Source organism: Calonectris borealis, chromosome Z, assembly GCF_964195595.1.
Source record: "Calonectris borealis chromosome Z, bCalBor7.hap1.2, whole genome shotgun sequence".
NCBI lineage: Eukaryota > Metazoa > Chordata > Aves > Procellariiformes > Procellariidae > Calonectris > Calonectris borealis.
This window is the reverse complement of record NC_134352.1, coordinates 63,586,558-63,608,443: the sequence shown is the minus strand read 5'-3', so window position 1 is coordinate 63,608,443 and position 21,886 is coordinate 63,586,558. Positions and strand designations below refer to the sequence as shown.

Genomic DNA, 21,886 nt, shown 5'->3' with positions numbered 1-21,886 from the left:
CTGTCTTCTTTTGCATGGATGAAGATAATGACTCCTTTTCTTAACAACTTTGTCCCACTTTTCAGATAAAGATTGTTGTAGTTGCAAACTTAAATACTCAGCTAGGACTAGGTAATATTTTCAAATACAACAATTACTTACTAAAAAATCTTGTTTTGATCAACACAAAACTATCCATAATGTTGAACTGAAACTTTCCTACTTTCCATAAAATAGTAATACACACAATGACCAAAAATGGTTCCAGTGTCAAATTCAATGAAAATTTAACTACCCCGTACAAAGCAGAGCAGCATCAGTGGGACTGACTCTGGACAAAACACTATTACATGGCTAAAAAATATTTAATATTTGTTAGTATCGGTTCAAATTCCTTCAGGTAGAAGAGGTTATTAAAGACATCTCCAACACGTTAGAAGTTTAAAGCACTGTAGCTATACTTTTCTCTTTCACATATAATGCATTAACTATGGTTCATCAGGCAAGAGATCCAAAATAGAATGAAAACAAGCATGTTACCATTTCAGCCATTCATTTAGAATTATTTAAAGTTAATGGATTTACGTGTTTATATTAATATGAATTTATCTTTACTCATTCCAACCTAAGAGAAGAAAAATCCATTCTTCACACATGCTGCTACATTTTATTAGTAAGACCCAAGATAGCTAGCAGTTTCAGTAAAAGCCTGATTGATCCATTCAAATTGATTCGGGATTATTTTTAGAAATTACAATTATTATGGTAAATAAAGAAATACAAGCATTCTGTCGTGAAAGCATATATAACTGAACTTAAAGTTCAGCGATGCTTTATAAAGGTAGGTATTACTAGTCTGCAGATACTACACTGAGGCACTTTGTTGATTTAAAATATAGGTATATACTTAGAAGAGTAAACTTCTTAGAAGTAAACTCAGAAGTCATTTTTGTAATTCTTATGTCCTTTTTAAAAGATAGCATCCACAAGCCCTAAAGAAACTCTGCAGTATGCTTACATAATTACTAAGCCCCCATAATGATGAATAAATTAAGTCCTTAATATTTATTAGTTCTTGCTGAAAAAAAAACTTAATTTTCAATGGGTATTACTCATGTTCTCTGAAAACTTGGTCCTTTTGCAGTTAAAGGCCTGCAAGTTAGCACTGACTTAAGCCTTCGTCTGGAACACAGAACTGTTCATAACTATGCTGGGAACATCCTACCACAACAGGGAAGCCAGTACAGAATATACAGTAAAAAAACTTAATAAAACACAACAGTGAAAGAAAATAAACAACTGTGCTTTGCAGTGCCAGAATAACACTAACAAAACATCAAGTTATTCAGCCGTAACAGTAAAAATATAGCGTTGCCAACACAGCTTATACATATATATTGAGGAACTTCAATTGACACAACCATACCACCTATGGATTACACTTTTTCACTCACCGCCTAAATTATACCAGTAAAAGCTTAATGTGTAGCACAGCTGTAAAGATATATTTAATTTCACATGTGAGCAGCCCTAGTGAAGGAATTACTTGCATGCAAAAAATTGAGCACAAATGAAGGCCTTTGTGAGAAATCAGGATCTTAGAATGTAACTGTATTTGATTTTTTAATTTCATTCCATTTATTTTTATTGGAGAATTTAATTTTTTTTTAAACTTCTTGGACTATAACAACTCTCTAAATCATTCTGGCATTTAATCACTCTAATTGTTACTATGTAATATTAATGACAACATGTAACAATTATATTTGAAATATGAATGCAAAAATACATGCAAGTGATTAATTAGCTTTTCTTTCCTTTCAAAAGAAAATTGTTCCTTATACAAAACAAAACCAACAAAAACCACCCATCCCAAAAAAAACCAGCCACTTTTACACCTTTTACGTAAAATTCCAGGAAAGACCCATTATTTTAATCACTATTTTAAAATTTTCTGCAGTGAACACAATGCTTCCACAAATAGGTCTCATACAAAGCAGTACAGATTTGTCCTGGAAAGCAGAAACTATAATAAAAAGATCTTAATCCAAATTAGTGCTGCTGCACCTGCTGCTATTTAAACGAAACAGAAAAGAATAAATAGGGTCCTTAAACAACGGTGAAACAGATCTCCTAATGAAGTACAGTTGCCTACCCGTAACTGCAAAGGACAAACAGGAGTACGTTTATCAGGATTGCAAGATTACAGGGCAAGCCTTGTTGAATTTATCAGTAACAGTGGAATAGATGCAAACAAATGGGCACATATGCAGGCTTTGAAACTACCTATTAAAACTGTCAGTTCTCATCTTAATTAAGCATAATAAATCAAAACAGCTACAAAGCAGATTGCCTGAACCAGCAAGAACTTGTTTTTCAGCAGAAATACTATTACAGCAGTTGAGGTTCTCGCTTGAAATTCTTATTAAAAACATTATATATGGCTAACAAAACATTTTCTATACTGTTTTCTTCTCCATAATCTTACGAATTTCTTTTCAATTACAAAAGTATAAAATGTTCAATAGGATCTACCTGTTCTACTGGAATACTTTGCATTGGCAATTATGATGTGAAAATAACAGCAGAAGCAAGTAATTTGCAGACCCCACTCTTCCAAATTCTTAATCTACAGTTGAATAGTTTGATATATTTAAGACAAGCCATCTATTAATTTTCCTCCTCTTAAGACTACCTACCAATTTTATTACTTTACAACTAGCCTATATATATGTGTGTGTGTGTGTGTATATATATATATGTAAGGTAAGAACAAGAAAGCTACAGAAATAAAATAAAATAAACACAATACTTATAATGACCATACCTAGTAATAAGAACCGCATTATCATGGTGGGCAATCCCATTTTCTGGAATGGTGTTTCCATCACTTTGGTGGGAGAGAATGGATTTCTGCCACTTACAGAAGCTATCGAGGGACTTGTCTGCATGGTGGTTTATCTCCAAGTTTGGCTGCAATACAACATGCATACCAGAAATGTTCCAAACAAATTACTAAGGTCAGTTGTTAAGCCTTTTGAAAAGTAAAATGGGACTATAATTAGAAGCAGTGGTTTCTAGGGATAAACTCTTCTTGCCAAATTTTATCTCTGTAAAATCTGACCCCAAGTTCAGCTGTGTATTACTGAACAGGCATTCTTTCTGCTCCAACTTTAATAATGATTATGTCAATACAAAAAAAATCAGAATATCAAAATATAGATCTAAAAATAAAACTGACATCCCCGAAGGTGTATTAATATTCACCTGAAGTAAGAACAGGTATCTTTGAGATGATACATGAGGAATATTCCTTTGAACTGTTTCATCTTGATTAAAGTAGTGAAAGATTACAAGACAGGTTTTGTACTCAGATGCAGTCATTTCAAGCAATAATTAAATGAAATCTGTATTACACAATAACGTAACTTGTATTTCAGGGATATAAAGCTTAGTGCAACAGCTCTTACCTGATCTTCAGTGAGGACAATTAAACGTGTCACTATAATATTCACAACGTTTCCTAGACTGGAATCACGATAAAGTTTGGCAACCTGACCTCCAGAAAATAAGAAAAGGCACAAAGTCAGACAAGAAACACTACTTGTTTCCTAAATGGTTAAAAATTAAGCTATTTTCTCGCTCAATGTAATTTCATAATGTTAATTACCTTTATCACCTGAATAAGAGTTATTTTTGGACCAAAAAATGACCACTCAGTAAAACAAACTTCTTGGGCCACACTTCTCAATCAAAACCGTTTATACCTTATTTCATAATTCATCCAGCACAAGGAGCATTTAGACTGCTGACTTAAACAGAATAGAACTGTGTAATCTAAATGTAATCATACGAATTTAAAATTAAAGACAATTTAAAAGTGATCACAGTGTACTTCTTGACAGTACTGCATTTTTCCCACGATGCTAACATTTGCCATATTTCAACTATTAATTCCTGCAACCTGATACATATTTTAAAGCATTATTCATGCCAATAAATAAATACTTTACAGTTGCTTTATCACTTCAGTACACGCATATTGATATGAACACAGAGAGGGATGAAACTTACAATATTCATTACACTCAAAATGTAGTGTTCAATGTCTTTGCGACCATGGTATCCCACCATCATTTTGTCTGCTACTACCAGCGTTTCCACAAACCGTTCAAGGCTTACGGATCTCTTCTGTCGACTACGACTACTGAACGTCTCATTGGCTGGAACTGAAGTTGGAAAAGCAGATGCATCACTCATCCACCAAGGTTTACCGCTTCTTGTGAGGTCTTCTAGGAACCAAAACAATTAAACACTTCAGAGGGGTCACTAGTAAAACTCATTCAAATGCAGCTGTTTTATGTTGAGATTATCACCTTCAAGCTTCTATAAAGAAGTCTTTCTTGAGGCAAAGAAAAATTAGATTTATTATCTAATTTTTTCTTTTTATTTTAAAATACCTTATATAATGGAAAACCAACTTTGAATTCTAATATTCTTAATTGTCCTTAACTTGACTCAGGATAATAAATCATCGATTTTCTCTTAACGGATCTGATTGTGCACAACTATGTTAATACTGAAGATTAGTTATAATTAACCACAAGCACACCTCAGAATTTTAAGGATAAGAATAAGATAGCTATAACTTTTGGAAAAAACATAGTGGAAACCAAAAATTCAAAATTAAGACAAAAGGTATCAAAATATACTAAGGAATTAACCACGCTGATAAGGCACCAAAAAAGCTTTTTCCCTCCTGTGAAACTCTGTAATTATTTGGCAATTATGCTTACATACCTAATAGTTTTTGGGCCAAATAAATTAATTTTCTCTTCAGAAAACTATCAGATTATGTTTTATCTACCTCATGAATTAACTATAATGGGAAGTTTAAAATGGCCTGACGTGACATAATTGCTATAGTTATTTTTAACACTAATTTTAATTCAAATATGTTGATTCTTGTACTTGTTTCACGTAAATATGTAGAAAAAATATTTCTTGCATGCAAGTGATTGATTAAAAAAAACAAAAAGCTGTAATTATCAGCAAAACAAACACTACAAGCTTACTCTGAATTTGAATTCCTGTCCTCAGGACAAAGTTGAACCCACCCTTCCCTGCAAAACTGGCATTTTTGTGTGTATTAAATATCCCTCTTCCACAAAGGCCCACACAGATCTCAACCTTAAGTTTATCAAAGTATATTATTAGTCTGGTTTTACCTAAGTAGGATTTCAAAATATCTAAGGTATTCTTTCTAGTTATGGATGAACATAAGAATGCTAACAGTTAGATATATTTATAGTTGTTTGAAGACGACTGCTCAAGTGAGCAATTTCTGAGATGCATCCTTACCTCTACTAAAACGGGTTCAGCTAAGGATGAGTTGAGATAGGACCAGTACCTTCCATGAAAAAGCAATGCTCTATGCAATTCAACTAAGCATGGTATTTTCAAAGACCAATAACTACACCATGAAGAATGTATGTTCAGGTCAAAACCAGGAATACAGAGTTTCAGCATACCTACTGTTGCAGTGTTTCATAATTTTTGAGGCCACAGTGTTGGCTTTAAAAGGTGCGTATTTTAGAAAAGTCAAAAAATGAAAATAAACCTGGTGGTTGAAAAAATGCCAGTAACAAAATTATCCTCATTCTGCAATGGGTATAATCCATTCTAAAAATTGTATCAAGTATTAAAGCTTGTTGAGGATTCTATAATGAATACTAAGCTTCTTCCTGTTTTTCATCTCTATTGTAGGAAATTCAAAGTTGCTTTAATTGTTCAAAGATTTTCATCTCACTTAAGTGGTGATTTAGGAATGTCTGGAATTTTCTCTGACAGCTTCTGTACTAAAATTTTAAAAAATCCACTCTTCATTTTCAAATAACAAATGGTGATGTTTGAGGGTTTCTGATGGTTTTAGAGTGCCAGAAGTACTTTAGGAATGCAATACTGCTTCCATATTCATTCATAATTTTTCACTCAAAGATGCAAATCTATTCTAAACATCTCTGAAAACAGAAGAGCTCATGCAGAAAACTTTCAGGGAAAAAAGAAAAGATTATTTTGGACTCATCTTGATAGCATATTTCAAACAAAGGTCTCAGAAGACTTCACAAAAACAAACATTTCTTTTCTTAGCAGATGAGAAGCTTAGGCTTCAGCTCGTCTCAAAGCAATGGAAAAGCCAGAAACAATCCTGACTACTTCGGCTCACACTCCAGGATCTATCAATGCTTATGCTGTTTTACTTTAAAAACACTAAATAATGCTGACCGAATTTTCTTTAAAAAGCTAAAACATGTCAATAAAAGTTTGCAATATACTTAACAAAAACAGTTCTGGGGCAAGTTACGTCATTTTTCCACCATATTCCTCATTAAAAAAGAAAAAAATTAAACTTCATTAACATTGAACATAGCTATTGGGAAGTAAAAAAAGCAAAAATGGAAAAAAAAAAAATCCACAGAAAACCCCTGTAATTAACCCCAAAATAATGATTACAGAAGCAGGGAATTAGGTTTTAAATTGCAACTGAAAAGAAATCCAAACGTGTGTAGACATGGAGTTCAGAACTATGGTACCCAAGTTTTCCTAAGTCAGTCCTCTAAAGATGTTAGGTGGGGGCGAATGTGGAGAGAGAAGAAGAGAACACAAACACAAACAGAAAAGGATCTCAAAATGCAATAGAAAGCTATTCATGTAAGATGAAACTATGAGTATATTTTGAAGTGAAGCCTTATTTGCTGCTTTTTTGTTTCTATTTTAACATAATCATTTAATGTATATACAAGCTTTTTTTCATTTTAGAATACACCAACTGCCCAAGCAAAACCACTACATAAGGCAACATCTAGTAGAGCCATCCCTAAAAAATCTGCCACTCTGCAGCTTTCATATGTCAACTTTTTTTGTTTCTCAATCCTATCCAAACACAGCATTCTGCAAGATAACCCAGTGGTCTCAAATCCTATTGAAACAATTGGGATTTGACAGTGGGTCAACTTCTTAACAAGCCCTTAATGGTTTCAGCTACATTTAATAAAATGTAGTTAACTTGGTGACAATACGTAAATAAAACAGTAATTTAAAATTTTTTATTTTTTAAACATTATCTCTAACTGCTTAAAATCTAATTTAGAGTGTGGAAATCTATCCCATGTTCTTATCTGAATCTCCCTGCCTCTCCAATTTTTCTCTTATATTAGCCACCATAATTCTACTATCTACTACGAAGTAGTCCATCACTTGCTCATCCCAACCAATTCTGATCATCCTTTCATCAAATTCTGCACCCCACTTTCTGTCAATTATTGCAATTTTTCTCACAGAGGTCAGAAATAACCCTCCCCTTGTCTCTATCACTTCAAAATCCTGACCACTTCCCTGATACAGAACAGGTACACGATAAATTTAGGTCTAAATTACAGTAGGGGAAACTTGTCAGACCATGAATAGTGGCACAGCTACGCAAGCGGTTTCCTCCCCACATACTATACTGGCAAAACTGTTCTGAAGGTAGAGCTAAAACCAGTCTCCAAAATAAATTATATAGTGCCAAAAGGCAGCTACAGGTTTGTTACGACTGCATTTTAAAACACAAAACTGGACTGCTCAAAACTTCCAAAACCAGTTAAATGCCCGGGCTTTAGTCCTAGGGTCTGAAAGCTGTGAAATTGAAAATTAGTATTTTGTTTTACTTTTTAGATATTCTGGGGATGCTTTGGATGCTATGTCACTTTGGGATAAAGCTGCAACAGTGCTCAGAAAATGAGTTTTAAAGGTTTTGGTACCCATGAGGAGAATATTAAAATAGAACGTCATCTGGAAAAGTAAGACCTTGCAGTTCTGGGCGAGAGCAAATTTTTTCAGACATTTTCATGGAGTGGAAGTAGTATACAGAACAATAGGAAAAGAAGAAACTGAGATGAATGAGCATGATAGTAGTCTCAGGCTTGTAAAAAGCAGTGCTTTAGTATTTCAGTAATCAAGGACTTCAGGATGTGACAGATATGAAAGCTCAGGAAATGCACAGGAGCTTCCAAGAACAAAGGCAGCATCAAATATGCAAAGGAATAAATGCTGAAGATTACTGCATGTTTCACAAAAAATGCACACAAGATGCATAGCTCTGATCAACCTATGATCCATACGACAGATACCGCCAGAACAACTAAATGCAACCTGACCAAACTAGCTGCCACTGCTTCACCCTCACTTGGAGAATGACTTCCTAAGCGTTAATCTGAAAGATAACACTTGACAGAAGCCAATATCCTTTGTTTTTCTAGGGATATAATAATGGTAAAAATTGCATCACTCTACATTTCATAATCCTTCCACTTATTTCAAATGGCTTAAGTGACAGCTTTCCCTACAAAATGAACATACATTAGTACTCTTATTTTACAACCAGTTAGCAGGCAGTAATAGTTCGGAGACTTGTTTTGCAATATTAGAAGCACGTAGATGGAATAATGCTTTCAAACTAAAATAGAAGTTACATACATAAAGTCTGACATTCGCTAACCACAGTTAACTGAAACACTCAGGAAAAGCTGTCTCTCGAGCATGGGCCTTTGTAGACAATCTGTACTCTAAGTTTAGTCAGCTGGTACTAGTAAGAGTTACAACCTCCAAGAGAAGCTGAAATAAGTTACATCAATGAACAGTGATATTATTTTATTTTAAGATTAGTATTTGTCAGCCTGCCCTGTGCACTGAATCTCATGGAATACAACTGTCCAGGACCAAACTTTGAAGAACAAGCTATTTCCAAGATAGAAAAAAATGACAAGGTTAGAACATTTTTCTATCATATAAAAAACCATTATTTTAGCGCTCTAAAATAACTTGTCAGATTTACTCCATGCTGTCTTCAAGAAGTTAGTTTTCAACTTCAGTTTAAGCAAGTGAAAATCATTGTCAAAGAGTACTTGAAAAGTGTATTTGTGGAAGTTAAAACTGCTTTACAAGGAAAATATCTCTCAATCAAATAATCCTTCCCATAAGGCACCTGTAAATCACATATTCGAATATTATGGAATAATGTTAATCCACTGAACCAAAAGCAAGTATCAAAACACCATAAACCTCTGTGAAGAAGAAAGATGTTCCAAATGTATTACTAATCCTAATACTAACACATTCATTGCATGTCAAATTTCCTCAAATGAGGTGGAACACTTACTATTAGTCACTCAATCATGCTTTCCAGTTGGAGAACAAAGCACATTTATAGCACATTTTGAGGAAGCCTGTGCTCATTTCTACTACTGTACTCAACACAGGCATAAAACAAGACTTGCTCCCAGGGTCTCAGTTTTTGAAAGATGCTATACTCTCGATCTGAGTCTGGAAAAAAACCAAAACTACTTTTCAACAGGGCACATTGCATCACCCAAAAGGAGGATTCCCATTGCTACATTCTCCACTGTCTTACAGGTGAACCAAGTAAGATCTTAAAATACATCTGTCCTGGTTTCGGCTGGGATAGAGTTAAATTTCTTCCTAGTGCTGTGTTTTGTATTTAGTATGAGAATAATGTTGATAACACACTGATGTTTTCAGTTGTTGCTAAGTACCCTGCTAGTCAAGGACATTCAGCTTAAGAAGAAAAAAAAAAAAGAAACAAAACAAAACAAGCATTGGGAGGGAGCACAGCCAGGACAGCTGGCCAATGGGGTATTCCATACCATGTGACATCATGCTCAGTATATGAAGGGTAGGCGTGTTCCAGGAAGTACTGATCGCTACTGGGTTATCAGTCAGCGCGGGTGGTGAGCAATTGCATTGTGCATCACTCATTTTGTATATTCTATCATTATCATTATTATTTTCCCTTTTCTGTTCTATTAAACTGTCTTTATCTCAACCCACGAGTTTTTCTCACTCTTACTCTTCCGATTCTCTCCCCATCCCACTGGGGGTTGGGGGGAGTGAGCGAGCGGCTGCGTGGTTGTAGTTGCCTGCCAGGTTAAACCACGACATCTTAAGTTATAATTTTTTAAAAGGAATGACACTCATATTCATTTACCTGAGACTCCACAGTGACTGTGATCATAGAGATGTTGCTGGTGCATGGTAGATTTTTTGTATATAACATGAGGATGACCGTTCTCATAATTAAAGTTACTAGAATCTTCTGTTATATTCCTTAAAGGCTCAATAAAGTACTCGTCATCTTCTGTAGCAATGACTCCATGCTTAAAGAAGAAAATAAGAAAATAAAAACTTGCAAAAGACAATATAAAACTCCTATTAAAAAGCTTAACTTTAAAAAACATTTGACTATCATCTATCTCTGTGAAGAAATCCACAACTATAAGCCAAGACAGAAAACAATGCATGAGCCAGCTCTCCTTCACTGATGTTAACGGAAGCAGGACTAAGTGCCTATAAGCAACACAATGAGAAAAGAATAAAAGTATCATTGCCCTATTTCTGGAGTTCTTTCCCATCATTTTTGGTGGATCTGGTAAGAAAGCAAGAGATATTCTCTGTATATGACAATCTCCTCACAGAGATGTTCCAAAACTACATGATTCATATCCATTAAAACCGACGCCAGGCCAAAATGGCCTTGCTCAAATGGTGAGACCAATATCCCTCTATGATGCCATACTGGTAGATGCTCAAAGCCACATAGTGCATCAAAGAAAAATGGCATGAAAGATTAATTTTAGAACATATATTCAAGGAAACCATTCAGCATTTTACATCCAGATGCTTAATTCCAAAACTTGAGTTACGTATTAAAATCAAATTATTAATATTAACCTAGGATACACTATCTACAAAGCATTTATTCCTTAAAAGATCCTGCAACAAATCTGGCAAATCTGAGTTGTTGCAGACTGCACACTAGACCTCATTCTCCATAACAAATGAACATTTTTTTCCTCTTACTGCAGTGCAGAATAGTAGATATTCTATCCTCCTAACTTCCACATTTGTGAACTCAGCTTCTTCCAAACAGGAAGTGGTTTATGGAAGAAAGGGGAGATTTGAGGCCAACTATGCAATTTCTTGAACCTTCAGCAATTAAAACTGAGCCTTAGCAGAAAATCCAGTTTTGGGATCCTTTCAGATATAGAAATATTGGGGAATAAGCTCTGACAGACTCCTACACCTATATTTGCTAAATAAAAAATTCTTGTATCCGTATCTAGAAAATTCTGGATGTATGAACTTTCTACACCGTGCATTCGTATCCTGATTTGATGAATCACAAATTTCTACCACACCTTTGATCTGTAAAGCAAGTACTATGCATGAGCCTCTTTTTAAAGGGGTTATTTTTTTTCTCCAATGAGATCAGCTCCATATCTGCTCTAAATATCCTAAAGCTGTTTCTAAGATCAGGGCTTGCCATTTTACTCTTAGTCAAAGCTCTCATCCTGCTGCTGGTTTGTACATCAAATGCCTGCTGTTCTTCACTCCTGGAATAACCGGATTTCAGTAACAACATAAACCTTACAAAATAAAAAATCCCGTATAACACATCAGGAAGAACAGTGTTTTCCAAATACAACCCCATTATAAATTTTGAAAATACATATATAAACACACTGTAGCTTTCAGTTACACATTCCTTACATAGTGACTATAACAGTAAGTGTTCCTCTTCTGTGGTATTTTTCATTGTGAACTGAGTTATTTACTCAAGAAGGTAACATCAGGATCCATATTCACCTGGAAGATGCTGGTACCGAATTCCTCTCACAAAGCCTTCTAGTTACTTGGAGTCTAAGATTTTACTAGAAAATAAATCATTTACTGGTACACTGCTGCTTAAATAGTACTGAAAGTATAAACCAAATTGTAACTAGGTTTGCCAGATGTGCAGAAAGAACCTTGACAGTGTGGATTGCATCCAGTCTGGATGTCAGATATCTGGGTTCAAGCGAATCCTGAGCCATTATAAGCTCTGGTATTATGTTCCCACAGGAAAAAAGTCCTGCAGAATGGTTCTGGCCAACACCATCAGGCTGTCCGCTTCATGCCAAGCCTGAGGAGACAGAGGTACCATCCAACCTGTGGCTCTGTCTCTACTACAGAGCGGGTCTTAACCTAAAACTGATTACTCCAGAGCATACATCCTTCATGTCTGTACTCAAGTCCAGCATGGTTAACAAGTCGAAGCATGAATGAGACATTTATATCAGATACTGAAACTGATAGTTTTAAGCAGTGAGATGACCTCAGTAGGAGTGAGTCAATTCAGACGCCATAAACAACACTTAACTGCAGCATTAAGTCTCTATACAAATTGCGTATTTGCAGAGGCAAATATGCAAAAACTATTATGTATGTCTGCAAACTATGATCACAGTTCCTTCAGGTACCAGCAGTGAAAAAGTTTAGGAGAGTATCACTAGTTTTTTCCTATGCCTCACTGGCATCTGATTTCATCTGCCCGAACATGATGGTGGTTTAAGAAAAGAGAGATTTTAATAACATTTAGTTGAAGAACTGCAAATAAATTTTAACTTACACCTACCACCAGGTAGACAGAACATGTATGCAGCCAGTTGCTGCAGCTAGCCAAGTGATCTGATAAACATGGGAAATGCACTTGCCCTGCATGTGCCCTTCACATAAGCCCAGTGTACATATACCATTTTAAACCCAACATATTAATTTCGCTTGCAAACAAAACTGTTCTTCTAATATTAAACTGATGCAAGTGGTCTTGTTTAATCACAGTGACTGATTTTTAAGAAGCACTCTGAATTCTGTACATTAAAAGTACCTACATCAGTGACAACCAGCATTCATTCTGAGTTTAAAAAATTCATGTGGCTAGAGATACTTCCATTGTATATGCATTCAGCAATGCCTGATTAATAAATAGTGGGAATTATGCTATTATATCCAAACCAACATTCTAAACCCCGTTTTTGGCTTATAATCTACTATTTGAGCAAAACACAATTTCAGTTGAAAAAGGAGATTGAAATGCCCTTTTAAAGCATTAAAAGGAATTAATTTTAATTCTTTTTTAGTTTTGCTATCATATTTGAACAGTTTGTAAATTAAACTTCTGCTCCAAAGCATAAGAAATATCATTAAGACATAAGAATGACCAGCAAAAGGTTTTGACAAAATACCATGAATTTAAGAAACAAGCTGAATGCCCCAGGTAAGTTACTAACAAGCAACATTCCCAAGATTATTATCTAAAACAGATTGTTTGAGGTCCTGTGTTATCCAATCCCACTACAGACTGCCAACTCCTGCTAACATATATAAGGTCTGGATCCAGCAGTTTGACATGCTCAGACAAATCTGTGAATCCACATGGAGTTCCCTTGAATTTGTGAAAAGGAATCTTTTTCCTGTCAGGCTGTCCAGCTGGGGCCTTAACCTCCTTCAGATGGGAGATGTCCATCAGTCACAGAAGCAAACTGAGTTATGGAGGACAAGTAAGTGCATGCCTTTTCCACACAGTACTACTGTTTTACAATTTTTCCAGGCCTTGAACCTTTCTAGACTTTACGCTTTATCCATTTTTAGTATAAAGTAGTAGTAATGGAAGCCTCTGAAAACGTGTCAGGGTCATTCAGTAAGTCTACAACTGGCTATACACTTCAGTGTGGTTTTATGACTGAGGAAAAAGATTGCATTAGCTTACCATGTTTTTGAAGAAGAAAAAAACAGTGATCTGGCCTGAGACAGTACATCATGGAATCTAGCAAGACACCTTAAAACTAGGACAGGGACAGCATATATATCATTTTCTGAATACTGCCTATATTGTAAATACATATTAGTACCAAAGAGAACTCCAAAGACACTGATCTAGAATATGAAATCCTTTTCAATATAATTTCTGATCTTTATAAATTATTTTATAAATTAGACACTATTTTACATACAATTCAAAAATACCATAATATACACAATTTACAATCTATAAAAGTAGATGCACTCTTTATGCTAGAATCAGCTTTCCAATTTAAGAAGAATATGAATAGTTTATACATATATGAATTCAGGAAACAAACATGAAGTCTTCCAGCAAAATAATTCCTCCTTTAACCAAGGAAGGTCATGCTTTTAGCCACAGCCTACTTCTTGTGCTTTCTTTATCATTTCTGTTTGGATGGAGACATCTGTGCTACCCAGCACAAATGTTACTCAGTGCATGGAACTTCACATGCCATGGAAATACTTGGCCTTTTACATTAAACATTTCCTTGGAACCATAGTAGCCTCAAAATGTGATTTAACCTCTCATTCACTTTTCTAGAAATAATCAGTTTCAACACATTTTAAAGTATTTCCCACTACTGAGCTTTTCAGCTCAAAATGAGAAAATCCACTACTGTGGAAAACTTTTTTGAGCACTCAGATAAGAGTTTTGACGCCTGGCAGAGGACAGAGGTGGGTCAGAATGCAAGAAGTTTGGTTTCTGCTCAATTCCACTACGAGCTCCAAAACTTTTCTTCTTTAAGACTTGCTCCCCTCAGAATTAGACAAACTTATCTCTCTTGAGGTGAAGTTCTTCTCTCTTCAGCCAGTCTACCACTGTTTCTTCTCTTCTTTCCTTCAGGATGACATACTCAGCTTAGGCAATGCCTCAGCCTTGCTGCCTTGCACCCAACGTCCAAAGGCCCCAAAATGCTGCTCGTTGCAGGCTCTTCCATGAGAAGGCCAAACCTGCAATCCATCCACAAATGTAACATCCACTAAAGTAAATATGAGTTTGGAAGCCAGCAAGCCTGCCGGACAAGACCTTCAATTTCCTCACATGACTGCTCACTGGATTATAGAGCTTTCCTTATAACTTCAGACAATTTATAGCATAATCAGGGCCCAGCAGATGGAAACTGCTGGAATGAAAGTTCAGTAAGTAGCAGCCTGTAATTCTGGGGCACTTGGTAATGAGAAATATAGAGGGAGAGGCTGAAACAGAAAACAGTGACAGGGAAATGAACTGACTGCTTGTCACTTTTATTAGAATGAAACAGAGAGAAAGCCTTCCTTTGCACTAGAACTCACCTCAGATACTACAAGTGTTCTTCAAAACCATACAACTTATGTTAATTAGATCATGGTCTCAGCTGACCACCCTGAATAACTAAACAGAATAACTCAAAACATTCACTAAGGAGAAACATTTGGCAATACTGAAGCCTAACAGGACAACTGGAATAAAGGGAATGCTTATGTTTTGCTTGTGAGCAACACTCACTGTTAAAGATTACTACTTGTTTTAGAGTTAAACTTAAAATGACTGGCTTAGAGACAGATGTTAATCAAGGACTACGCAGAATGTGACTGGCAGTCTCTTACAGAACAACGATCAGACTGGAAAATACAACACATGCCTTAAGCACAACATACTCTGAACTACTGCTAATTCTAAAACAAGTAGTATGTCTTCAATATTCACTGCCAATTGCTTTATTAAACATGTTCTAACCAGCAGCCGTGTAACAAAATATTCGTCAGTAGGAATCATCATTTAAAAATAACTCTGTGATGGATTTATCCAAATGGATTGGTAACTCCCACACTCAGGGCTCTGGAAGGCCCTACCAATACTGGATGACAGAGGAGTTTCTGTACGGTATAGGATGATACTGAGTCGTCGAGCCTACTGCTGCACCCCTCTGCAGGATTCCTGCCTCTCTGAGAAGAGCCCTCTTGCTGCTTCCGGAGCATGACAGGAGCCTCACATGCTTGTGACTAGGCCTTTCTAGGAGATGCAGTGGACACCCGACACTTGCAGTCCCAAATAAGAGGCGTGACCATGAAGAACTCGAGAGTGCCAGTTGTGGTGTGCCCAGAGACTGGATTAAGGCTGCCTTAATACCTGGAAGAAACACACGAGGGCTGACGACAACTAGAAGCACTGAAGATGACGGTTTAACTGGGAAGCACTCCACACTAAAGTTAACTTACAAACACTAAGTTAACATACTGACACCTAAAATCACAGAACAACAGGCAGCTTCACTCCAGCAAAACAGCAAGGCTGAGGGCAGAGGGAAAACACACAGCAATGGGAATGCTAAATGTCACCTCAGCACGTGAGGCATAGAAGCAAAAAAAAAGATTCGGCTTCACCATGACACCTTCCATGCTGCTAAATTCTTTAAAGAAAAGAAGTGCCATGAGGAGCAAGAGATGGGCAAAGCCGATAGGAAAACATGGAGTTTTTCCTGCTTCATCCCACTCTTGTTTTCCTAATATGAAGGGAAGAGTCGGCTAAGGCAAGAGCAGGCGTTCTTGGCTTACTCCCTAGCCAAGGTCAGAGAGGAACTGAAATGGGAGCACCACAGCACTGACTGCAGGCTCCAAGGGGGCCAACCAGTCTGTGCCTCAACTGGCAGAAACTCTGGGGATACAAAGAGGTGTGCAGCCTCCTCTAAAGAAGTGAGTCCTGAAAGCTGGGATTTGGTCTCCACAGTATTTTTAGCTGAAAAGAACTCAAACGCAAAATGATTAAGTATATTAGTTTAAGACCTTAAATAACTGTGACAAAAACGTTATTATATACGAGCTGCAAAACCAAAGTGAAAATTGCACTAAATTCAGACCTACCTGCTACAAGTCTGCATTAACCAAACTGTGATACCACACTTAGTGGAACACCATTTTAACTACATTTCTTTGAAAGTGTTCACTTGGCCCTGGAAATCCCCATTAAATTCTTTTTCCTCAAAAGTACTCCAAAATGTTAACCCAGACTGTATCAGGGATTTCACAAGAAGCTGGATGTAATGCAACCTATTTAGGTCTGAAGCAGCTGGCTTTTGTTTGTAAATAACATCCCAAGATGCATTCTCCAATAGCACTTCCAAGGACAAATAGGAATTAGTTTAGCAAGTCTGCGTAATCTTTTTCTTCCCTTAGCAATTAGATCTGTTTATTCCTAACAAGAAGATTGACGAATGTTCTACTATAATTAAAACCAGAATGAAAAACCGTGATATCTACATGTATTTTTACTAGAGAAATTACTGGCTCTTGATTTAGCATTTCCTAGTCATACCCTTCTATTTTAGTCTTTTGTTACTCAATAGTCTGTTTTCTAATTTTCTGCGTTTGTTTTCTAATTTCTATTGGGAATAAAAGCAGCTTTTTCCCATGCAAGTACTACCATCATGTGATCAAGAGATCAACAGTAAAAGAAGACATGAGAATAAAAGAGATGAGAATTTCTAATCCTACTTTTAAATGTGACTGTTTACAATTTGTAAACAAAATATTTCTAAAAAAAGATAAATAATTACTTTCTGATGCTGGTACTTGCAAAGAATCTACTTTCCTCTTCACTCTTTGAATTTATAGCAATGATGACTTCTATACCAAGCAATTCCTCTTCTCTGTTATTCACTCAAAGTTTCTAAACCCAAATTCTCAAAGATAACAAGCGGGTGTTCAGTTCAATCAATGTTTCTCTGCTGAGATTCAGATCCTAAAGGATCCACTCCTTCTCCCCGCCCCTTGAGCTTGCAACATTTTTGTAACCTGTAAGGATCTCAGCACAGACCTAATCTTGCAGCCCTAGTGCAGACACTGTAAACACTGAAAATGTTGCCTGCTAAAGGACTACAGAATTGGGTCTTAGTACTTACAATCAAGCTTGAAAAAAACTGATGACTACTTTTCCCCAGGACCCAGATCAGGTTTTAGGGGGTTTCTGCACCTTCCTGTCTGCTTGCTTCCCGCAGGGACTCAAAAAACTGAAAGATAGGCCAATTAAGAAGTTCTTCTTCTGTAATTTAAAAGGGACAAGCACACTATTATACTAGAACATGTAATGTGCACTTACCAGACCATTGCAGTTGCTTAAGGCCACTTTAGTTGTACTGTGTTGGTCTTGCAAATATCCTGTGTAATGACAGTGGTCTAAAAAATCGTGCTTCCATTGCGGTCCATCTTTCCCCCAGTATTCTACTGTAAAATGTCTGGACACTAGATCTGTGTTGAGAGTCAGGTTTAAATGAAAGTGCTTGCCATAGGCAGAAAGTTTAAAAAATAATTTAGATGCTGCCAGTTCTTGGTCATAAGGGTCTGTGCTCCTCCTCCTTCTTGAGGGTTTAGCATTTTTCACAGTAAAGCTGAGGAAGGCTCCATTTTGATCAACCCTTATTGGGATTGTTAGTTGGTAGTGTTCAAGGTAAGACAGGAATTCCTCTTTGTAATCACAAGGTAAGACAGTCCAGGGAGTGGGCATAGAAGAGAAGAAAATATAACAGGAAACAACAAGTAGTAGTATAAACATAAACCATACTTGGCTAAATCTCATCACCCTCATGAGTAAAAGTCATTTTCAGGTAAACACAAGATGTAGCGTTTTACTAAATAAAACAAAACGTTCCTTTCTTTCTTCTCAAGTTAAGAAAATGTGTTCAGTTTCCTATTAATTTGATGTCACTGGAAATACAAAGGTTTTTAACTACGTCTCTTTTCCTATTTACCCAAAATATGTAAACATTTGGGGCTAAATTCTAACCTAAGAAGGACACGTTCTTTCCAGTGATACCATTCAAAGACAAGAGCTATTAGATCCACCTGCAAGAATAAAAACAGTAGTAATGAAAAGTATTATATTGTAAAAACATGTAAACGGCTCTTCATTTCATTAAAAACCTATAAATGTTAATGGATCAAAGTAAGATTAGATCCTCATTTCCTAGTCTAAAAACATGTTAATGTTGTTACAGCAAGTCTCTAAAGTATTATCAAATACAACTTTTTACTAGATTCAATTTGCAAGGCTTTCCTACTGTTAAAAGTAGACAGAAAGAAATTAAAACAAAAAATTTAATTAGGTTTCCTGTATTTAAACTTTCATGACAATGGATCATGATAAAACTAAGAGCAGAGCCCATATGATCTCATGAATTATATAAACATGGTTTAGAAAATATTACCCAAATGCAATGCAAAAAATAGATGCTTCTCTTGTCAGCTACAGAGGTCGGACTCCTACCTTGAGAACTATATGAAAGCCTGTTGTCACTGTGAAATTCCGATGAAACCATGACTAGGCTCAAAATCCATGTCCACGTCTTCCAAAAAATTTCCATAATTTAGAAAAGCAGAAAGCTCTTTTTCTTTTTTCTCCTTGGAGAGCTACCTGTGTGCTGTAGAGTTAACTCCACTCCAGAATCGCACCATAACAGGTATATTTATTTTATACTACTTCCAAATTAACTACTGGATGTTCCACTTTTTGACAGGTATTCTTTTCCAACAACCTGTACTTTCTTCTATATCTGCAGTCATTTTCTCAATTCAAAATAAGTATTTGTAAGATTCCTTAAGGTATCAGTAAGACGTTAGACTGGATAGTTACTGAACTTGCTCCATTTCTTTTCCTGAAAAACAAAAGAAAATAAGTCAATGCAAATTCTTTCTACTAAAACAGATCTATACTGCAAAACACTAAGTCACCATAGTGAACTATGCAATGTAACATTTTGAAATAATATTCAACCATTATCACTTCTATGGTCCAAGGTCACAATCTTACAGAAACCATGAATTACCATTAACCTTGAACAGCAGATCCATACAGCTTAAGATGCACATATCGACTTTACGTTAAAATAGGCGTAAGGATTCATGAAATTAAGGTTTCTTGTTGCTCAAATACTGCGTCCAGACTTGTTCCAGCTATAATCAATACTATGCACTCATTGATTTCAGCAGTGAATAACGAGACCCAATACACTGGTAGACAAAGGAAGAACCTGGGAAAGAATCCAGAGTACAGTTATCTGATCTTTCTGCAGCATGTATTTTGTTATTACTGGGGCCTGGGTTCTGCTTACGCAGGCAGAATTTTCATTCACTTAAATGGGAATGCTGCACATTCTAATACCAAAGAACAAATTTCAGTATCTGAAGCTATTAATCATACACATTCTAATTTTTCAAATACCTGTTGTCAAAAATGTTTTGCATATATCTTAACTACAATTTGATATAGTAGAATATATTTTTATTTTCATTTTGCCGGTCACGGGATTGAGCAAATAACGTGTTACTTGCCTTTTTGGGTTTTGTTTTTTGCATTTAAAACGCCATTGCAGTAATACTAAAAAGCAGCTTTAGCTGCGGACAGGGATTAAATGGAAGATCTATGCAGTCAACTAACAGTCCAGTATGATGGGATACAAAACCATGTGTTGCGTCAGCTGGTACTACTCAGTCCTCTTAAGCACTCGCAGCACACCTGTGCAAAGAGCAAACTCTGCTGAGGCAGACAATGGAGAAACAGAACACCTAAGATGGGAATATTGTTTAAAAACAAATTTCCAAAACCATACAGAGTCACTTACACATGCACCAGATAAATTTGCCTTTCTAAAATTCTGGAAATTATTTACAACATTCATTCAGACAGGTAATACCCCTGCAGTCAGTGGATCATTTGTAAAGGTTAAAGAGTCATAGCATATCATCTCAAGAAAAATCAACATCATGCAAATCCTATTTACTAACATCACAGTGAATATTAGGAAACCTCTTAGCCAATTTGAAATGCATCTAATTATTACTGTGTAAATGAGGTTAACCTGATCATTCCAATACCTACTTTTAAAATATCTTTCCAGACAGCATACAGGATTTAATCAGGTTTGTAGAGGGAATAAAAGATACTTGCAAGCAGAGCTTGGGCTTAGTAGTATTTTTTTCTGGTGAAGCATAAGGCTTTAGTGATGCCATTCGCATGTGGCAAGGCCTCAAAGCATATTAATAAAATCTCTGGACTGGCCTTCCATGTAAAACCTTTACTTCCTAGCTAATATTTAGTTACAGCTTTTAGACTTTTACAAGTTTTGAAGAGACATAATCAAACCCATACTCTTCAGCTACATTAGTACACTAAATAATGTGCCTTACTTCTAATCTGAGAACATCCAGTTTCAAATTCCTGTCACTGAATCTTGCTTTACCCCTGCCTGCTCAGGAGCTGCTTTCTTCTCCTTGCACCGATAGTTATAATCTGATATGCACACTTCTTGACACTTCCTGAGATAAGCAGCTCAACCTCTTTGGTTTACCTCACTCTGTACAACCCAGTTTCCAGATGTCTAAATACTTCTATAGTTTTTTTCCTGAATCCTTTCCAATTCGTCAGCATCCCTTTTCACGCAGAGGCACCAGAACTGGACACTGTAGTCCAGTAAAGGCTTGTTACTGCCATATATAGAGGTAACATTGCCTCACAGCTTTTACTTAACCAAAAAGCTGTAACAGGGAGCTCACATTCAGCCACTTGGGCTGATAGTAAGTTATCCTAACATTAAGATCTCCTGAAACTGCAGTACCTAAGCAGCTAGATAGCTCCGAATACTGGACATAAACTACAGTGCCCATTATTTAGACACCAACGGCCCACAGTGTCCAACAGTCACCCACATCTAGTGTCTTTACAGAGGTCTGAGTGAAACGGTCTCCATCATTCCAAGCTTCGCACAAGAAAAATCTCCTTTCACATTAAGCTTGCTGGAAGTTTCAGCAGAATTTTTAACCTCCTTTCCAAAAGTATAACAGCCAGCTTGAGCACTGATACAGGCAGACCATACGTAGCTATATTAATGCTCCGAATTAAGGAGTAGTAATAGACATGAAGGATAAAGAACTCGGGTAACTCCAGATATAGTACTTCCACTATGAAGTTTGGCAGGAACCACAAAGCATCCACTGTCTACACCCTTTTTTCTTTCCACCTTCCTCGGTAGCATATATTCAGCACTCTACTTTGGTCAACACTAAGCTTACAGTAAGAAGCGTTTCCTCTGTCTTGTGGCTGAACTACACGTTCACCCACCAGTAAGGGTAGGTGTGGCTCCATGTCCTGAACCACTACCCAAAACCACAGCATCTGCCTAAACATAAAAGCTCTGCCAAGCAGCAAAGTACAACA

At 36.3% G+C, this 21,886-nt stretch overlaps 1 protein-coding gene across 3 annotated transcripts in view; it reads right to left on the bottom strand.

Annotated features, from left to right (window-relative positions):
• The window catches only part of ADAMTS6 (ADAM metallopeptidase with thrombospondin type 1 motif 6), a 150,265-nt gene extending 130,944 nt beyond the window's left edge, over nucleotides 1-19,321 (bottom strand). The window contains exons 1-6 of one of the 3 annotated variants that reach the window (XM_075136489.1): nucleotides 18,941-19,321; nucleotides 17,777-18,141; nucleotides 10,025-10,193; nucleotides 4,054-4,271; nucleotides 3,450-3,533; nucleotides 2,807-2,952 (exon numbers count right to left, since the gene is read on the bottom strand). In XM_075136489.1, coding sequence (XP_074992590.1) covers nucleotides 2,807-2,952; nucleotides 3,450-3,533; nucleotides 4,054-4,271; nucleotides 10,025-10,193; nucleotides 17,777-18,141; nucleotides 18,941-19,037 — 1,079 coding nt within the window. In that variant the 5' untranslated portion in view covers nucleotides 19,038-19,321. Of the gene's footprint in view, nucleotides 1-2,806; nucleotides 2,953-3,449; nucleotides 3,534-4,053; nucleotides 4,272-10,024; nucleotides 10,194-17,776; nucleotides 18,263-18,940 lie in introns of those variants that run through there. The other 2 variants (XM_075136490.1, XM_075136488.1) reach the window with 2 other exon arrangements.
• Between the last annotated feature and the right edge of the window lie 2,565 nt (nucleotides 19,322-21,886).